Below are 20,692 nucleotides of genomic sequence, written 5' to 3' on the forward strand. Positions count from 1 at the left end.
TCATCCACCAGAACACAGGCACCAGTCCCCTCCACCAGGAAGCCTACACAACTCACTGAACCAACCTTACCCACTGGGTGTAGACACCAAAAATAACGGGAACTACAAACCTGCAGCCTGCAAAGAGGAGACGCCAAACACAGTAAGTTAAGCAAAATGAGAAGACAGAGACATACACAGCAGATGAAAAAACAAAGTAAAAACCCACCAGACCAAAAAAATGAAGAGGAAATAGGCAGCCTACCTGAAAAAGAATTCACAGTAACGATAGTAAAGATGATTCAAAATCTTGGAACTAGAATGGAGAAAATACAAGAAACATTTAACAAGGACCTAGAAGAACTAAAGAGCAAACAAAAGATAAACAATACAATGAATGAAATGAAAAATTCTCTAGAAAGGATCAATAGCAGAATAACTGAGGCAGAAGAACAGATAAGTGACCGGGAAGATAAAACAGTGGAAATAACTACCACAGAGCAGAACAAAGAAAAAAGAATGAAAAGAATTGAGGACAGGCTCACAGACCTCTGGGACAACACTAAATGCATCAACATTCAAAACAGAGGCCTCCCAGAAGAAGAAGAGAAAAAAAAAGGGACTCAGAAAATATCTGAAGAGATTATAGCTGAAAACTGCCCTAATATGGGAAGGAAATAGTCAATCAAGTCCAGGAAGCACAGAGTCCCATACAGGAGAAACACGCAAAGACACATATTAATCAACCTATCAAAAATTAAATACAAAGAAAAAATATTAAAAGCAGCAAGGGAAAAGCAACAAATAACATACAAGGGAATCCCAATAAGGTTAACAGCTGATCTTTCAGTAGAAACTCTGCAAGCCAGAAGAGAGTGGCAGGACATATTTAAAGTGATGAAAGGGAAAAACCTACAACCAACATTACTCTACCCAGCAAGGATCTCATTCAGATTTAACGGAGAAATTGAAACCTTAACAGACAAGCAAAAGCTAAGAGAACTCAGCACCACCAAACCAGGTTTACAACAAATGCTAAAGGAACTTCTCTAGGCAGGAAACACAAGAGAAGGAAAAGACCTACAATAACAAACCCAAAACAATTAAGAAAATGGTAATAGGAACATACATTATTGATAAGCACCTTAAATGTACATGGATTAAATGATCCAACCAAAAGACACAGACTGGCTGAATGGATACAAAAACAAGACCCATATATATGCTGTCTACAAGAGACCCACTTCAGACCTAGGGCCACATACAGACTGAAAGTGAGGGGATGGAAACAAATATTCCATGCAAATAGAAATCAAAAGAAAGCTGGAGTAGCAATTCTCGTATCAGACAAAACAGACTTTAAAATAAAGAGTATTACAAGAAACAAAGAAGGACACTACATAATGATCAAGGGATCAATGCAAGAAGAAGATACAACAATTGTAAATATTTATGCACCCAACATAGGAGCACCTCAATACATAAGGCAAATGCTAACAGCCATAAAAGGGGAAATAAACAGTAACAAAATTAGTAGGGGACTTTAACACCCCACTTTCACCAATGGACAGATCACCCAAAATGAAAATAAATAAAGAAACACAAGCTTTAAATGATACAGTAAACAAGACGGACTTAACTGATATTTATAGAACATTCCATCCAAAAACAACAGAATACACTTTCTTCTCAAGTGCTCATGGAACATTCTCCAGGACAGATCATATCTTGGGTCACAAATCAAGCCTTGGTAAATTTAAGAAAATTGGAATCGTATCAAGTATCTTTTCCGACCACAATGCTATGAGACTAGATATCAATTACAGAAAAAAATCTGAAAAAAACACAAAACACATGCAGGCTAAGCAATACACTACTAAATAACCAAGAGATCACTGAAGAAATCAAAGAGGAAATCAAAAAATACCTAAAAACAAATGACAATGAAAACATGACGGGCTTCCCTGGTGGCGCAGTGGTTGAGAATCTGCCTGCCAATGCAGGGGACACGGGTTCGAGCCCTGGTCTGGGAAGATCCCACATGCCACGGAGCAATTAGGCCCGTGAGCCACAATTACTGAGCCTGCGCGTCTGGAGCCTGTGCTCCGCAACAAGAGAGGCCGCGATAATGAGAGGCCTGCGCACCGCGATGAAGAGTGGCCCCCACTTGCCACAACTAGAGAAAGCCCTCACACAGAAACGAAGACCCAACACAGCCATAAATAAATAAATAAATAAAAATTTAAAAAAAAAGAAAACATGACGACCCAAAACCTACGGGATGCAGCAAAAGCAGTTCTAAAAGCGAAGTTTATAGCAACACAATCCTACCTCAAGAAACAAGAAACACCTCAAAAAAACAACCTAAACTTGCACCTAAAGCAATTAGAGAAAGAAGAACAAAAAAAACCCCAAAGCTAGCAGAAGAAAAGAAATCATAAAGATCAGATAAGAAATCAATGAAAAAGCAATGAAGGAAACAATAGCAAAAATCAATTTTAAAAAAAGCTAGTTCTTTGAGAAGATAAACAAAATTGATAAACCATTAGCCAGATTCATCAAGAAAAAAAGGGAGAAGACTCAAATCAATAGAATTAGAAATGAAAAAGGAGAAGTAACAACTGACACTGCAAAAATACAAAGGATCATGAGAGATTACTACAAGCCACTCTATGCCAATAAAATGGACAACCTGGAAGAAATGGACAAATTCTTAGAAAAGCACATCCTTCCGAGACTGAACCAGGAAGAAATCGAAAATATAAACAGACCAATCACAAGCACTGAAATTGAAACTGTGATTAAAAATCTTCCAACAAACACAAGTCCAGGACCAGATGGCTTCACAAGTGAATTCTATCAAACATTTAGAGAAGAACTAGCCTTCTATCCTAACTATCCTTCTCAAACTCTTCCAAAATATAGCAGAGGGAGGAACACTCCCAAACTCATTCTACAAAGCCACCATCACCCTGATACCAAAACCAGACAAAGATGTCACAAAAAAACAAAAATACAGGCCCATATCATGGATGAACACAGGTGCAAAAATCCTCAACAAAATACTAGCAAACAGAATCCAACAGCACATTAAAGGGATCATACACCATGATCAAGTGGGGTTTATCCCAGAAATGCAAGGATTCTTCAATATACGCAAATCAATCAATGTGATACAACACATTAACAAACTGAAGGATAAAAACCATATGATATTCTCAATAGATGAAGAAAAAGCTTTCGACAAAATTCAACACCAATTTTTGATAAAAACCCTCCAGAAAGTAGGCATAGAGGGAACTTACCTCAACATAATAAAGGCCATATATGACAAACCCACAGCCAGCATCGTTCTCAATGGTGAAAAACTAAAACCATTTCCACTAAGATCAGGAACAAGACAAGGCTGCCCACTCTCACCACTATTATTCAACATAGTTTTGGTAGTTTTAGCCACAGCAATCAGAGAAGAAAAAGAAATAAAAGGAATCCAAATAGGATAAAAAAGAAATAAAACTGTCACTGTTTTATTTACTGTCACTGTTTGCAGATGACATGATACTATACATAGAGAATCCTAAAGATGCTACCAGAAAACTACTAGAGCTAATCAATGAATTTGGTGAAGTGGAAGGATACAAAATTAATGCACAGAAATCTCTTCCATTCCTATACACTAATGATGAAAAATCTGAAAGAGAAATTAAGGAAACACTCCCATTTACCAGTGCAACAAAAAGAATAAAATACCTAGGAATAAACCTACCTAAGGAGACAAAATTTCTGTATGCAGAAAACTATAAGACACTGATGAAAGAAATTAAAGATTATACAAACAGATGGAGAGATATACCATGTTCTTGGATTGGAAGAATCAACATTGTGAAAATGACTATACTACCAAAAGCAGTCTACAGATTCAAGGCAATCCCCATCAAACTACCAATGACATTTTTCACAGAACTAGAACAAAAACTTTCACAATTGGTATGGAAACACAAAAGACCCCGAATAGCCAAAGCAATCTTGAGAAAGAAAAACGGAGCTGGAGGAATCAGGCTCCCAGACTTCAGACTGTACTACAAAGCTACAGTAATCAAGGCAGTATGGTACTGGCACAAAAACAGGAATATAGATCAATGGAACAGCATAGAAAGCCCAGAGATAAATCCATGCACCTATGGTCACATTATCTTTCATAAAGGAGGCAAGAATATACAATGGAGAAAAGACAGCCACTTCAATAAGTGGTGCTGGGAAAACTGGACAGCTACATGTAAAGGAATGAAATTAGAACACTCCCTAACACCATACACAAAAATAAACTCAAAATGCATCAAAGACCTAAATGTAAGGCCAGACACTATAAAACTCTTAGAGGAAAACATAGGCAGAACACTCTATGACATAAATCACAGCAAGATCCTTTCTGACTCACCTCCTAGAGAAATGGAAATAAAAACAAAAATAAACAAATGGCACTAAATTAAACTTAAAAGGTTTTGCACAGCAAAGGAAACCGTAGACAAGACGAAAACACAACCCTCAGAATGGGAGAAAATATTTGCAAACGAAGCAACTGACAAAGGATTCAATCTCCAAAATTTACAAGCAGCTCATGCAGCTCAATATCAAAAAAACAAACAACCCAATCCAAAAATGGGCTGAAGACCTAAATAGACATCTCTCCAAAGAAGATATACTGATTGCCAACAAACACATGAAAGAATGCTCAACATCATTAATCATTAGAGAAATGCAAATCAAAACTACAATGAGGTATAGTACAATAACCTCACACCAGTCAGAATAGCCATCATCAAATAATCTACAAACAAGAAATGCTGGAGAGGCTGTGGAGAAAAGGGGACCCTCTTGCACTGTTGGTGGGAATGTAAATTGATACAGCCACTATGGAGAACAGTATGGAGGTTCCTTAAAAAACTAAAAATAGAACTGGCATACGACCCAGCAATCCCACTACTGGGCATATACCCTGAGAAAACCACAATTCAAAGAGTCATGTACCACAATGTTTATTGCAGCTCTATTTACAATAGCCAGGACATGAAAGCAACCTAAGTGTCCATCGACAGATGAATGGATAAAGAACATGTGGCACACATATACAATGGAATATTACTCAGCCATAAAAAAGAAACGAAATTGAGTTATTTGTAGTGAGGTGGATGGACCTAGAGGCTGTCATACAGAGTGAAATAAGTCAGAAAGAGAAAAACCAATACCATATGCTAACACATATATATGGAATCTAAAAAAAAACAAAAAAGGTTCTGAAGAACCTAGGGCCAGGACAGGAATAAAGACGCAGATGTAGAGAATGGAATTGAGGACACAGGGAGGGGGAAGGGTAAGCTGGGACGAAGTGAGAGACTGGCATGGACATATGTACACTACCAAATGTAAAATAGGTAGCTAGTGGGAAGCAGCTGCATAGCACAGGGAGATCAGCGCGGTGCTTTGTGACCACCTAGAGGGGTGGGATAGGGAGGGTGGGAGGGAGGCTCAAGAGGGAGGGGATATGGGGATACATGTATATGTATAGCTGATTCACTTTGTTATACAGCAGAAACTAACCCAACACTGTAAAGCAATTATACTTCAATAAAGATGTTTAAAAAAAAAAGAAAAAAACACAACAGTCTTCAAAAGGTTAATGTTATCGAGAAAAAGGTGTGGGCTTTCCTAAGTTAAAAAAGACTAAAGAGGACTTCCCTGGTGGTCCAGTGGTTAAGACTCCACGCTCCCAATGCAGGGGGCACAGGTTCTATCTCTGGTCGGGAAATTGAGATCCCGCACGGCTCGTTGTGCAGCCGGAAAAACAAAACAAAACAAAACAAAAAGACTGAAGAGTTGTAACAACTGAATGTAATACATAAACCTTGACTGGATCCTGTTTTTAAAAAAACACCTTTAAAAGGTAATTTTGGGATCATAGGGAGAATTCTAAATTGTATTTGCATAGATAAGGTCCCTAGGTATAATAACAGTATTGTGGTTATATAGAAGAATGTCCTAATTTTTACTTGGTATTTGAAATGATATAATGTCTGCATATTATTTGCGATGAAATGACTCAGCAAACCATATACAGATGTAAATAGAGATATAAATTTAAGTATAGATACAGATATATACACACACATATAGATAGACAAAGTAAATATGGAAAAATATCAACTGTTGCATCTAGGTGGTGGGTATACTGGTAATCACAGCAGTGGTCTTTCAACTTTTCTGGATGTTTGAAATTTTCCAAAATAAAAGGTTAAGGGGACTTCCCTGGTGGTCCAGTAGTTAAGACTTTGCACTTCCACTGCAAGGGGCGCGGGTTTGATCCCTGGTAGGGGAAGTTCCGCATGCTGCACAGTGCGGCCAAAAAAAAAAAAAAAAATTGAAAAGGTTAAGGGAGAGTACTGTTTAAAAAATAAGGAAAAGACATTTGACCTCTTTACACCAAGGAATTACTCGAAATTAGGAATAAGTTTTTATCCCAAAACTGCCCAATCCTAAACAGTAAGTATAGACATCTTTTGCCGTATCATTTGTGTTTTCTATAACTTACTCTAAGGAACATATACATAAAAACACCATTAAAATTGAAAACTAAATTAAAAATAATGGAAATGACTCAGCCCTACCACAAAGAACATTTAATATTGATATATTATTTGATGATCTGCATAAAGATGACAACCATTAAAATTACAGTTATGAAGGCTACAGAACGTACCATAAGCATTTTCCATGTTGAGTGGGAAAAGAACACAATTTATTATACAGTATTTTATGATTACAAAATGTGGAGGGGGAAAAAAAGGCCAGGGAGTGAGCACAGCAACAGGACTTAAAAAAATTTTTAAAAAAGGACCAGAAGAAAATATACTAGAAATGCCTCGAGAGCTCCATGAGTTTGGACCATCAGACACTGAGTGCCAGTTCTCTGGCAGGAACATGCCGGGTGCTGGGAACACAGAGCGACAGCGACGAGTGTCTGGGTTAGGGGGGATTCCTTTTGTGAGTAATAACTCCCATCACCAACCTACAGCTCACACTTCACATCTTCTATCCTGTGCCCCACCACCAGCACACACATTTTAACTCAATTTTAAACTTTTCTAAGCTCTCAAGAAAAATGGTTCATGCAGAACTCGCTGCCTCCCTTTTTGAAGACCCACGCTGCCACGCGAGGTTTGAATTCGGCGTGAGTTGTCCTGCAATTTGTTCCTGGAAAGTCACAAATTCTATGTCTGGTTCTGTGTCCCATCCAGGCTCAGCGGCTGTGTAGCAGGTAGGATCCCACAATTAAAGATGCAGGGGACACGGAAAAAATGCAGAAAGGACTTTTCTTGTCTTAGAACAACCAGGTGACACTGTCAGTTAACTACAGAAGAGAGAAAAATAAGTAACTCACCTTTAGGATGGTTATGGTTCTCTTCCTTCAAATCATTTTTTTTCACAAGTGCTTCTTGATATTGAGCCTCATAAAACAAATTGGGAGAAGCACCACTTTTTGAAGTTAAGACAACATCTTGATGCGTAGTTCTACGGTTGTTTTGTTCATCGGATAAAATGTTGGAAGTGTGTTTTTTTTCTTGGGTTTGATTCTGGTAGATATATGATGGTAAGAAGGGCGTGGGTTTCTCTACAGTGGCTGAATTTCCTGGAGATCTGTACTTCTGGCTCTGGTCATCAGGCACTAGAGTTAAACCTTATGATTAAGAAAATCAACAAAACAGATGACTTTCTATAACATTTTCTTTACTACCTGTTACCTCTACTATTGAATACAAAGTCTTCTCCAAAGTGATAAAAGTATCTTTTCCTGGTTAGTAGGAAACTATGTTTAACAAAATCATGAAATGGTAAGACTCCAAAGTGACCTTTGATTTTTGAGTATATTTATACCACGATTCATGTGCAGACAGTCTGTACGTGGCAGAGCTGCAGCACCGCCTAACTCTGGAAGGCACCAATCACGCTCCGTCCAGGAGCACCGATGGGAGATGTCAACTCTACAGCCCTGTGACGAACACAGTGAAATGGAGAGCACCAATGCAGATAGCTACAAGTAATCCGAACTGCTCCTTGATGATCAGTAACTGCTCTGTGTCACAACACATAAACGCATTTTCCCTTTTTATTACCATTAACATGTTGGTAACCTCAGGTGGTGGAATTATGGGCAACTTTTCTGTTTTCTACTTTTCTGAAGTTCCTAAATTCCCTGTATTACTTTTTACCTGTTTTGTTTCTGAAGTCTCTACTTCTGAAATCACCCAATCAACAGGGAAAAGAGAGAGGACTCCCTTTCTGTGCACCTCTGGGGTGTAACTCTCAGCGGACAGACGGCAATACTAGCCGTCCTGCCTGCTGTGCCTGTCCCTCGAAACGCTGCTGCTTTCCTCTGTTCCCCCCGATTGTTTCAATCAAACAGAATTAAAAGAAACAATGGCAAGTGTTTCATAGAAGAGGCATGCCACCTATGTCCTATACCATCTGCCTCATCCCCAGCCCACAAATAAAACTGGAAATCAGGTAGGTCCTCATTGAGTATCAGATTCAACCTCCCTTCCTTAATAACAATACTCTCCCACTGAATATTTTTAACGAATGGTCAACCCACTTCAGCCTGACGACATCTTTGACAGAAGAGCAACAACCCAAAGCAGCAGTTCTCATAGCATGATCCATAAACCCCTGGAGGTCTCCAGGACTCTTTCAGGGCATCCACCAAGCTCTAAGCTATTTTCAGAAATATTAAGACAGTACTTGCCTTTTTCACTGTGTTGACATATGTACTGATGCTGGAAAGGCAAAACGGAAACTTCCTGGAGACTTCATTCAAAAGCAGTATAGCAGCACCCACTGCGCTAGCAGTCACTGTGTTCGTCACCACCATGTGCTCTCAGTTTAAAACCAAAATACAACAGTTTTGGGCTTCCCTGGTGGCGCAGTGGTTAAGAATCTGCCTGCTGATGCAGGGGACACGGGTTCGAGCCCTGGTCTGGGAAGATCCCACATGCCGTGGAGCAACTAAGCCCGTGAGCCACAACTGCTGAGCCTGCACTCCAGAGCCCATGAGCCACAACTACTGAAGCCCACATGCCTGGAGCCCATGCTCTGCAACAAGAGAAGCCACCGCAATGAGAAGCCTGCGCACCGCAAAGAAAAGTAGCCCCCGTGCACCGCAACTAGAGAAAGCCCACGCACAGCAACAAAGACCCAACGCAGCCAAAAATAAATAAACAATTTTTTTAAAAAACCTTAAAAAAAAAAGTTTTACTTAAGAATGTCCTAGATAAAGCAGCAAAAATTATTAAATTTTTAAGTTAAATTTTAAGCCTTGAGTACATGAACATTCTATAGGACAAAACGAGAAGTACGCATAAATCACTTCTGTCGTAAACCAAGACATGGGCTGTGAAATTTTTGAGCTATAAGCTCAACTAGAGGAACTTCCCTGGCAGTCCAGTGGTTAAGACTCCGAGCTTCCAATGCAGGGGGGTAGGGTGCACTGGTCCAGAAACTAACATCCCACATGCCATGTGGCGCAGACAAAAAAAAATCTGCTAAGCTCAACTAGACACTTCTTTCAGGGAACATCATTTTTACTTGAAAGAATGAACGACAAACCATGATGATTTAAACCTCAGTACTTGACAGGCATTTTCTCAAAGATGAAACAAGTGAGCCAGTTACTTCAAGGAAGCTGACAATATTTGTTGCCAATGATAAGATTTGAACTTCCAAGTAAAAATGAGAATGTTGGAAAACATGTCCATTACCATGAGCTTGACAACTTTATAATACTGTTATGATGAGATCTGTGGTAGCATTAATGGATATAAATTTTTATAAAGAAATATGTCAATATTTTAAAAACCTACATAACTCAGGGAACTATTATTTTCCAAATAACCAATGTATGATTTTAGCAAACCAAAGGTGATGAAAAATCCATTCAAAATGTCAAGATAATTAATGAAAGAATAAATAATCATAATAATTTACTACCAGGTTTATATAAAACATTTTGAAAGGTACAGTAAATGTTCAAAATGTATGTGTTAAGTTCAGGTATTTTTTTATATTAAAAAAAATTATTGATCACTTGCAGTTAACTTAAATGTTGTTCCCAGAAAACATCACTTAAAAGTTTTACTTGTATAGAGAATGGGCTTGAGGACACGGGGAGTGGGAAAGAGAAGCTGGGACGAAGTGAGAGAGTGGCATGGACATATATACACTACAAATGTAAAACAGATAGCTAGTGGGAAGCAGCCGCAAAGCACAGGGGGATCAGCTCGGAGCTTTGTGACCACCTAGAGGGGTGGGATAGGGAGGGTGGGAAGGAGACCCAAGAGGGAGGAGATGTGGGGATATATGTATATGTATAGCTGATTCACTTTGTTATAAAGCAGAAACTGACACACCACTGTAAAGCAATTATACTCCAATAAAGATGTTAAAAAAAAAAGTTTTACTTGTTTATTTTTGTCTTAAGTAAGGATAAATGCACAGTGCTTGCCAAGTAGAGTTTGATGATTAACTCCTGAGTTTCTGTGACTTCCTTCTGGAATCCCTGCTCTTGGGGTTATCTGAGAAATTAGATGATCTACCTATGACTTTATCTTTTAATGTGACCTTTCTCTTATGCCATGTGCACCTGAGAGAGTAAGATGTCAGTAGAAACCCAGACTCTGGAGCTCAACAAACCTCACTCCAGGTGTGGAAATTAAATACAGGTTGGGTACAGCAAATAAAAGAGAGATTATTGTCATTCTACTTAGAACTGTATGATCCCAGAGTTTGAAGGAAACGTACACTCAGTTTATTCCAATCACTCATAGAATGCATAAAGGTATAATATAACATCCCATTGAGTAGTATGGTTTGTAATGACATTTATTTATTCATTTCACTTAATTTGATGTTTTAAATTGTGGAAGTAATTCTTGCTTATTTTGGCAACTCAAATAATTCGAAGTATAAAGTTAATAATCTGCATAAGTCAACATCTTCTTATAAAATCAATCCCTTGGAGTAACTATTATTAATATTCATGCACGATTTCACATCCTTTTTTATGCTTATACAAACGTCTACAGGCATACTCAAAATTACTTTCCAAGAATAAATCATTCTGACCTTGAATGATTCTGACTTTCAGAAACTTCCTAAGATTTCATGATACTTTAGAAACTGAGACCTAGGGACTTTCCTGGTGGTCCAGTGGTAAAGAATCCACCTACCAATACAGGGGACGCGGATTCGATCCCTAGTCAGGACTAACATCCTGCATGCCACAGGGCAACTAAGCCCACATACCACAACTACTAAGCTCGCACACCTCAATGAGAGCCCTCACGCCCAGGAGCCCACACGCCACAACTAGAGAGAGAAAAAAACCTGCACACCACAACTAGAGAGAAGCCCGAGTGCTGCAACGAAGAGCCCACGCACCACAACAAAGAAAAAAAGATCTCGCGTGCCTCAACGAAGATCCCGTGTGCCGCAACTAAGACCCGACGCAGCCAAATAAATAAAGAAAAAAAGAAACTGAGATCTATTTTAATTAATGCAATAATTATTTTTAATAATCTTTATTTTTAAAGAAAAAAATGCCAAGACATTCTAATATATTTTAATGTAATAGAGCATGAAAATTCATTAATATGATTTCAGATTCCATGTTGTGAATAACCGCTAAGAAACGACCACTTGTTGAGTTTGGTGCAGTATCAAAGAAATAACCAAAATTATTTGAAAAGCCTATTAAAATACTCCTCTCTCCTTTTTCCAATTACATGTCCATGTGAGGCTGGGTTTTTTTCACATACATCAACCAAAACAACATAACTGAAGAGATAGGAGGCAAAAGTAGATACGAGAATCAGCTGAGTTCTTTAAGCCAGAAGTTCAAGAGATTTTCAAAAACATTAAACAATGCAATTCTTCTCACTAGTTTTTTAGAAAAATTTTTTTCATTAAGAAATGTTATTAGGACTTCTCTGGTGGTGCAGTGGTTAAGAATCCGCCTAAATGCAGGGGACACAGGTTCGAGCCCTGGTACAGGAAGATCCCACGTGCCGTGGAGCAACTAAGTCTGTGCGCCACAACTAGTGAAGCCCGCTCAGCCTAGAGCCCATGCTCTACAAGAGAAGCCACCGCAATGAGAAGCCTGCGCACCGCAACAAAGAGTAGCCCCCGCTCGCCACAACTAGGGAAAGCCCGCACGCAGCAACGACGACCCAACACAGCCAAAAAAAAAAAAAGTTATTTATAGCATGTAATTGGTTATTATTTTAAATGAATTAGTTTTTAAATTTCTATCACAGTGAATATCAATAGCTGTAGCCCATATAACACAAGCTCTTTGGGGTCCTCAATAATTTAAGAGTGTTACAGGGTCCTGAAACCAAAAAATGTGAAAATGGCCCTAAAACAACTGTTTCTTAACTCCATGGAGGTAGTTCTCATATTAATAAGTTTGAAATCTGCTTCCTTATTGCTCTACCATAGTGCTATTTCTACCTTAAAAACTATCACAGGCTATTGTAAGTGATTTTCATTATTATTTTTATGTATTCCAAAAGGCACTCAATTATTTCAAGATACACACCACGTTCTCTATATTCTCTAAGATGAACATCCAAATTCCCTAAACCATTCTTCATTTGCTACAGTTCTCATCTCCAGCACTACCACCACTCCCCGAGTACCATCCAGCCACACTCTGCACATCCATTTGCCAATATCTTTTCTTCTTTGTATTCTCAGTGTCCAGCGCAACCTCTGAAGACAACAAGCACTTTACTGAATCAGTAAAGCGTGTCTCTTAAAAGGCAGCACCAAGAAGCAAACACACTGCTCCAGATCACTGTTTTTCAAACTGTGGGACATAATCCATTTTATCAGCAGACACAACAGATCATGAACGGCACTTTTTTTTAATGACATAGAATAGAATAAACAAAATAGAAAATATCCTTGTTACCTGCCAGGCACACCAATAAGAACTGATTCATGAAATTTCTTTGAAATTATGAGTCATCACTTAAAATGTTTTTGTTACTATGCGGCATGGTCAAAAAACTTTCAAAACTACTGCTCCAGATCACATTTCCACCGCTTTCCCCCCCTGATAAGCACATCATGCTTTCTATTAACTGATCTAGCATACAAGAAGAAAACCGTCCTCTCCGACCACAGAAAGCATTTCTGGTATGGCTCTTCAGCTGAGCAGAACGGCTTCTACACATACTCACCTATATGACCCTGAGCAGTTTTTCATTCATCAGGCAGGGCTTGTAAACCAGTAGCCCTAGGCCAAATTCAGCTCTGGATCTTTAATTCTGCTGGGTCTTTTTAAAATTTTATTTTATAAATAAATATGAATGCCTTTAAGCAGGGCACACATGCTCCAGAATGGCACAGATCCCTCATCCCAATTATGTTACACCACCACCATTCCACAGTTGTCTGCTTGGCTTCTTAAGAAATTGGAGTTTGCAACATATGATAGAGAAATGGTAGAAACAGCCTGTCAAACAATGAAAGATAGGAAGTGTAGGTAACTGTCCATCGCTGTGCTAACCAAAGGTCTCGTGTAAGCACATAATACCTGGGAGTGTATGTTGCCCAGACACCATGGCAAGCAGCTTCTCCTGTTCCTCCATGAGCCTTTGCAGTTGCTCTAACTGTTGCCTCTTCAGTTGTTCCTGCTTCTTCTGTTGTACTTCTTTCAGCTTTTTAAACATAAAATTAACTTGATTAAACTAGCTTATTATTTCTTTATGGACCTTTGCCCCTTACATTTATCTTGATCCCTCCCATCTCCCTTCTCATATCTTCTCAAATAAAGAGTTTCAAAGAGGGGTCTCTAGGGATTTCCCTGGTGGTCCAGTGGTTGACTCCACACTCCCAATGCAGGGGGCCCGGGTTCAATCCCTGGTCAGGGAACTAGATCCCGCATGCTGCAACTAAAGACCCTGCATGACACAACTAAGACCTGGCACAGCCAAATAAATAAATAAAAATTTTTTAATTTTAAAAATTAAAAAAATAAAAAGCGGGATCTCTAAGTAACTAAATCTGCCACCAAAACTCTAAACTCTCAACTAAGAAACTGAAAAAGTCACATGAATCCTTTGACTCTTAAAACAGGATAGGTATCAGTACATTTATAATCAACTTTTCCTCGCTAATATTTGGTCAACCATTTCCAATTTAGTTTTTACAAAATGAGGGAGAAACCTAAAGATGTTATCGTAAGTGCTATATTTATATCTTACATATTAAACATGCTTTAATGTTTCATATCAAACAAAAGGCAAAATATGGTATCATGAGGCTTTCACAGTAAAGAGGAAGAAACAAAAAGACCTGGAACAGGTGACCTTCCATCGTACCTGCAATAACTGTGCGATAACACAGATACATATTAAGTCAAATCCCATTTTACCTGTTCAAGCTTCTTAAAAAGTGGGTCTTTATAAGCCACTTCTTTGAATTCACTCCCAGGATCTGAAATAAAGTCATTTTTGTTATCTTCCCAGTGTCCAGGAGCATGCTCACATGCCACTATTTGTGTTCCCTCTTTAGTTGAAGGAAAGACTCTCTGTGTTTCAGATTTATCTGTTTGTAACTTATAAGGGCTGTTGGGCTCCAACTTCTGTTCTTCATGAAGTGAATCTTCTTCACTAACAAAGCTGAAGCTATTTGAAAAATCTGTGGGTTTAATACGAGAGCTGGTAGAAATGTTCACATTTGCTCGCTTCTCTTCCTCTGCTTCCAAAATAGGAAATCCACGATTTAATATGACCCCAGCCCTAGAAGGACTGGTCATCCATTGGGTTAAGAAGTTCTGCCCACTGTTTAACTCTGAAGAGGTTGACATCAGGAACATTTTAGTCCAATGACACTACTGTATTTAAATAATGTAAAAGCTAGAAGAGATGTTAATTTCCAACACCTGTAGAAACAAGACAGCCAACAAAAATTATTAGTTAAAGCTATTCAACCCAAACCTCAACCTACTGAATACACCAAAACCTACTGAATACACCAAAACCTACTGAATATTTCTTACTGAAAAGTCTTATGAAAGACTTTAACTAGCAAAGCAATCGGGCAATAAGTTACATATTTTTAAAACGTCTTTAAAATATCCAAATTGAGGGGATCAAAACTCAAAGTTCCCTTCTGATTTAATCAGTTACTGATGAATTTACAGAAGTGCTCAATCAGTTGACCAAAAACTAAGGGAGCTAGAGCATCTTCTAAGTTATCTGATTACCAAAGGAAAAAGAGGCCACTATCAATATCCACTTTAACCACTTGCATGCGTCTGACCCTAGTCCAGTACTGCTTCTTTGCCCAACCGGGGAACCCGTGTTCTCCCCAGTCCCAGAACAGAAGTCACCACCACCCCATGGCTTCACCGGGAACTATCTGCTGCTGTCCATTACTCCTCTTCTCCCTTATAATCCCTTGCCCACCAGGCAGTCTCTCATCTGCATTCCTAGAGGTCTCTGACATCACTACTTTGGCAGTCATCTCATTATTAGTGCTATTTCGCTTCTGTGTTCATAATCTACCAAGCTCTGAGTCCCTTGAAGGAATCTGTATATTCACCACTGTCTAGCACCATCCATCCCTGGGAGATAGAAGAAACTTGATAAATGTTTGCTAAAAGTAAGTTAAAATTAAATCAGAACTAAGGTTATATTGTTGAAAATAATTCAGTTTTATAAAGTATTGTTTGTGTTCATTCAATGTTCAACAATAATAATTTCATTGGTTCATAGCACGGGACAGCTATGCTGTATGAATCATACTCTAAAACAACCAAATTCCTAGTGTAACTCTGTGACTGTGCAACAGATAAGCAACTAACATTTATTGCGTTCTTACTCTGTGCCCAGTACTGTTGTAGGCACTGGGTAGCCAGCAGTTAATAACTCAGAGTCTAGTGGGGAATCTACACACAAAAGCCATGTGAGGGTAGGAGACTGCAAGTTTAGACGGGGTGGACAGAAAGGCCTCACTTAGAGGAAAAGCTAAGGACCCGGTGGAAGAGGTGCATGTGGTGCAGCTATGAGGGGCAGAATAAGAACCAGTCATCCAGACTTCATAACTCCCATCTGCAGGAAGCCCCCACCAATGCCCCATTCCTCCCGAAAACCACCAGTTCTCACAGCCCATCACCACTATCCACCTTGACTCCTCCAGGGTTCATGTCTTTACGTTTGGGAATCTATTTATGTCAGCGCCCTTCATCCCTGCCACGCTCATCTGCACGCATGTGCTTATCCTGTCTCCGTGTCCCAAGCATCCCAATGCCAAACACTCACTGTGCGTCACCAGCAAAATCCGTTATTCTTCACCTCTTCTCTCGCCTTCCTGAGAACACTTCCTCCTATGGGGCCCGTACCCTTGGGACATGTATCTGCTTTATGGCTCTTCTTCAGACCTGGACTATTCTCCCTTCCTCTACCATCAAAGTCCCCAATTTTGAACCTCGTATGATCAGACTATACAACCTACTACTCCCTTATTGTCTACCACAACCTACAGAGTTTACTGGGATCCTCTCCTTCATTCCTGAAAATTCTCTGGCTAAATAACTGGAAGAACAGAGATGCCATTAACTGAAATGGAGAAAACTGGGAATAAAACAAAACAAAACATAACAAAACAAAAATGGCGGTGTGATTTGTTTTCTCACTGATATCACACTTTGAGAACCACAGCTATTACGGCATTTAAAAAAAAAAAAAAAACCTACTGCTATAGGCAACGACATGGATGAGAAAATTTGAATCAAAGTCTGACACGAATACTGTGTGACTCCATTTAGTATGAAGTTCGAGAATAGGCAAAATAAATGCACAGGTCCAGAAGTCAGAATCATGGTTGTCTAGGAAGCTGGTATTGCCTGGGAAGGGGTTTCTGCCTTCAGGGATGGTAGGGATGTTCTTTACCTGGGTGGTGACTACACTGGTATACATGTTTGGGCTGTACACTTAAGATGAAGGCACTCTGAGAACTCCCTGGCAGTCCAGTGGTTAGGACTCCGCACTCTCACTGCCAAGGGCCCAGGGTTCGATCCCTGGTTGGGGAACTAAGATCTGGCAAGCCACATGGTGTGGCCAAAAAAAAAAAAAAGATTAAGGGCTTCCCTGGTGGCGCAGTGGTTGAGAGTCTGCCTGCCAATGCAGGGGACACGGGTTCGAGCCCTGGTCTGGGAGGATCCCACATGCCGCAGAGCAGCTGGGCCCGTAAGCCACAGTTACTGAGCCTGCGCGTCTGGAGCCTGTGCTCCGCAACAAGTGAGGCTGCGGTGGTGAGAGGCCCGCGCACCGCGATGAAGAGTGGCCCCCACTTGCCACAACTAGAGAAAGCCCTCACACAGAAACGAGGACCCAACACAGCCATAAATAAATAAATAAATAAATAAATAAAAAAGAATGTGTTATTTAAAAAAAAAAAAAAAAAAAGATTAAGGCACTTTACTGGATATCTCTTACTCCTGAATAATTTTTTTAAACTGTGGTAAGCAAACTAATTCTAACTACTTTTGAGTTGGAAACCTATGTAAAAAGGCAACAACTCTTCATCAGAATCAACCAAGTAACCTTGACTGAATTTAAATGACCTCGTCAGGAAACTCATGAAATCCAAATTTAGAACAAAGACAAGCTACAAGGTCATTCTGTAACATCAAAAAACAGAGAAGGAGGGGCTTCCCTGGTGGCACAGTGGTTGGGAATCCGCCTGCCAATGCAGGGGACACGGGTTCGTGCCCCGGTCTGGGAAGATCCCACATGCCACGGAGTGGCTAGGCGCGTGAGCCACAACTACTGAGCCGGCGCGTCTGGAGCCTGTGCTCTGCAACGGGAGAGGCCACCACAGTGAGAGGCCCACGCACCGTGATGAAGAGTGGTCCCCGCTCGCCGCAACTGGAGAAAGCCCTTGCACAGAGACGAAGACCCAGCACAGCCAAAAATTAATTAATTAATTTTTTTTAAAAAAGTAATAAGCTTTAAGAAAAAAAAAAAGAGAGAAGGTTTTTAAAAACAACAGAAAAGATCAATGAAACTAAAAGCTGGTTCCCTGAAAGGATAAACAAAATTGATAAACCACTGGCCAGACTCATCAGGAAAAAGAGGGACAGGGCCCAAATCGATAAAATCAGAAACGAGGGACTTCCCTGGTGGCGCAGTGGGTAAGAGTCTGCCTGCCAGTGCAGGGGACACAGGTTCAAGCCCTGGTCCGGGAGGATCCCATATGCCACGGAGCAACTAGGCCTGTGCACCACAACTACTGAGCCTGCGAGCCACAACTACTGAGCCCATGTGTCACAACTACCGAAGCCTGCGCACCTAGAGCCCGTGCTCTGCAACAAGAGAAGCCACCGCAATGAGAAACCCGTGCACCACAATTAAGAGTAGCCCCCGCTCACCGCAACTAGAGAAAGCCCACGCACGGCAGTGGAGACGCAATGCAGACAAAAATAAATAAATAAATAAATTTATTTTTAAAAAATTTAAAAAGAATGCATTACGTTCCTTAAAAAGAAAGAAAAAATGAAAGAGAAGTTACAACCAACACCACAGAAATACAAAAGATCATATGAGACTATTATGAGCAACTATATGCCAATAAAATAGACAACCTAGAAGAAACGGACAGATTCTTAGAAAGGTACAATAATCTCCCAAGACTAAGCTGGGAAGAAGTAGAAAATATGAACAGACCAATTACCAGTACTGAAACTGAATGAGTAACTAAAAAACTCCCAACAAGCGAGAGTCCAGAGCCAGATGGCTTTACGGGTTAATTCTACCAAACACTGAGAGAAGAGTTAACGCCTACTGTTCTCAAACTATTCCAAAAAATTGCAGAGGGAGGAACACGTCTGAACTCATTCTATTTAAATGTGCCACCATCACCCTGATACCAAAACCAGACAAAGACATCACAAAAAAAAGAAAATCACAGATCAGTATTACTGATGAACATAGATGCAAAAATCCTCAACAAAGTTCTAGCAAACAAACTCCAACAATACATTAAAAGGATCATACACCATGATCAGGTGGGATTTATCCCAGAGATGCAAGGATTTTTCAATATCTGCAAATCAATTAATGTGATACACCACATTAACAAATTGAAGAATAAAAACATTATGATCATCTCAGTAGATGCAGAAAAAACTTTTGATAAAATTCAACATTCATTTATGATAAAAACTCTTAGGAAATGGGCACAGAGGGAACATCCCTCAACATAACGAAGGCCATATATAACAAATCCATAGCTAACATCATACTCAATGGTGAAAAGCATTTTTTCTAAGATCAGGAACAAGAAAAGGATGCCCATTCTCACCACTTTTATTCAACATGGTTTTGAAGTCATAACCACAGCAATCAGAGAAGAAAAAGAAAAGGAATCCAAATAGGAAAAGAAGTAAAACTGTCACTGTTTGCAAATGACATGATGCTATACACAGAAAATCCTAAAGATGCTACCAGAAAACTACTAGAGTTCATCAATGGATTCAGTAAATTTGCTAAATACAAAATTAATACACAGAAATCTGCTGCATTTCTATACACTTACAATGAAATGTCAGAAGGAGAAATTAAGGAAACAACCCCACTTGCCATCACATAAAAAAATGAAATACCTATGAATAAACCTACCTAAGGGGCAAAAGACCAGTACTCCAAAAACTATAATACACTGATGAAAGAAAATGAAGACAACACAAAAAGATGCAAAGATATACTGTGTTCTTGGATTGAAAGAATCAATATTGCTAAAATGACCATACTACCCAAGGCAATCTACAGATTCAATGCAATCCCTATCAAATTATCAATGGCATTTTTCACAGAAGTAGAATAAAAAAATTTTAATTTGTATGGAAGCACAAAAAAACCCGAATAGCCAAAAGAATATTGAGAGAGAACAACAGAGCTGGAGAAATCACACGCCCTGATTTCAGACTATATTACAAAGCTACAGTAATCAAGACAGTATGGCACTGGCACAAAAACAGACATACAGATTAATGGAACAGGATAGACAGCCCAGAAATAAACCCACACACTTATGGTCAATTAATCTATGACAAAGGAGGCAAGAATATACAATGGAGAAAAGACAGTCTCTTCAATAAGTGGCGCTGGTAAAACTGGACGGCTACATGTAAAAGAATGAGATTAGAACATTCTGTAAGACCATATACAAAAATAAATTCTAAATGGATTAAAGACCTAAATATAAGACCGGATACTACAAAACTCCTAGAGTAAAACACAGGCAGAACACTCTTTGACATAAATTGTAGCAATATTTTTTCAATCTGTCTCCTGAGTAATGAAAATAAAATCAAAACAAAAAAACAAAATGGGACCTAATAAAACTTAAAAGCTTTTGCACAGCAAAGGAAACCATAAGCAAAACAAAAAGATAACCTGCAGAATGGGAGAAAATATTTACAAACGAAGTGACCGACAAGATATTAATTTCCAAAATATAAAAACAGATCATACAGCTCAACATCAAGAAAACAAACAACCCAATCAACACGTGGGCAGAAGACCTAAATAGACGTTTCTCCAAAGAAGACATACAGATGGCCAACAGGCACATGAAAAGATGCTTAACATCA

General features: G+C 39.3%; 1 protein-coding gene across 3 annotated transcripts in view; it reads right to left on the minus strand.

Annotated features, from left to right (window-relative positions):
• Positions 1–20,692, minus strand: part of CENPJ (centromere protein J) — a 62,671-nt gene that overhangs the window by 39,514 nt on the left and 2,465 nt on the right. For 2 of the 3 annotated variants that reach the window (XM_059903452.1, XM_059903453.1), the window contains exons 2-4: positions 14,468–14,977; positions 13,628–13,751; positions 7,415–7,711 (exon numbers count right to left, since the gene is read on the minus strand). In XM_059903452.1, the coding sequence (XP_059759435.1) occupies positions 7,415–7,711; positions 13,628–13,751; positions 14,468–14,911 (865 nt within the window). In that variant the 5' untranslated portion in view covers positions 14,912–14,977. The remainder of the gene's footprint in view (positions 1–7,414; positions 7,712–13,627; positions 13,752–14,467; positions 14,978–20,692) is intronic. The other variant, XM_059903454.1, reaches the window with a different exon arrangement.

The sequence above is a fragment of the Balaenoptera ricei genome, chromosome 18 (genome assembly GCF_028023285.1).
Source record: "Balaenoptera ricei isolate mBalRic1 chromosome 18, mBalRic1.hap2, whole genome shotgun sequence".
NCBI lineage: Eukaryota > Metazoa > Chordata > Mammalia > Artiodactyla > Balaenopteridae > Balaenoptera > Balaenoptera ricei.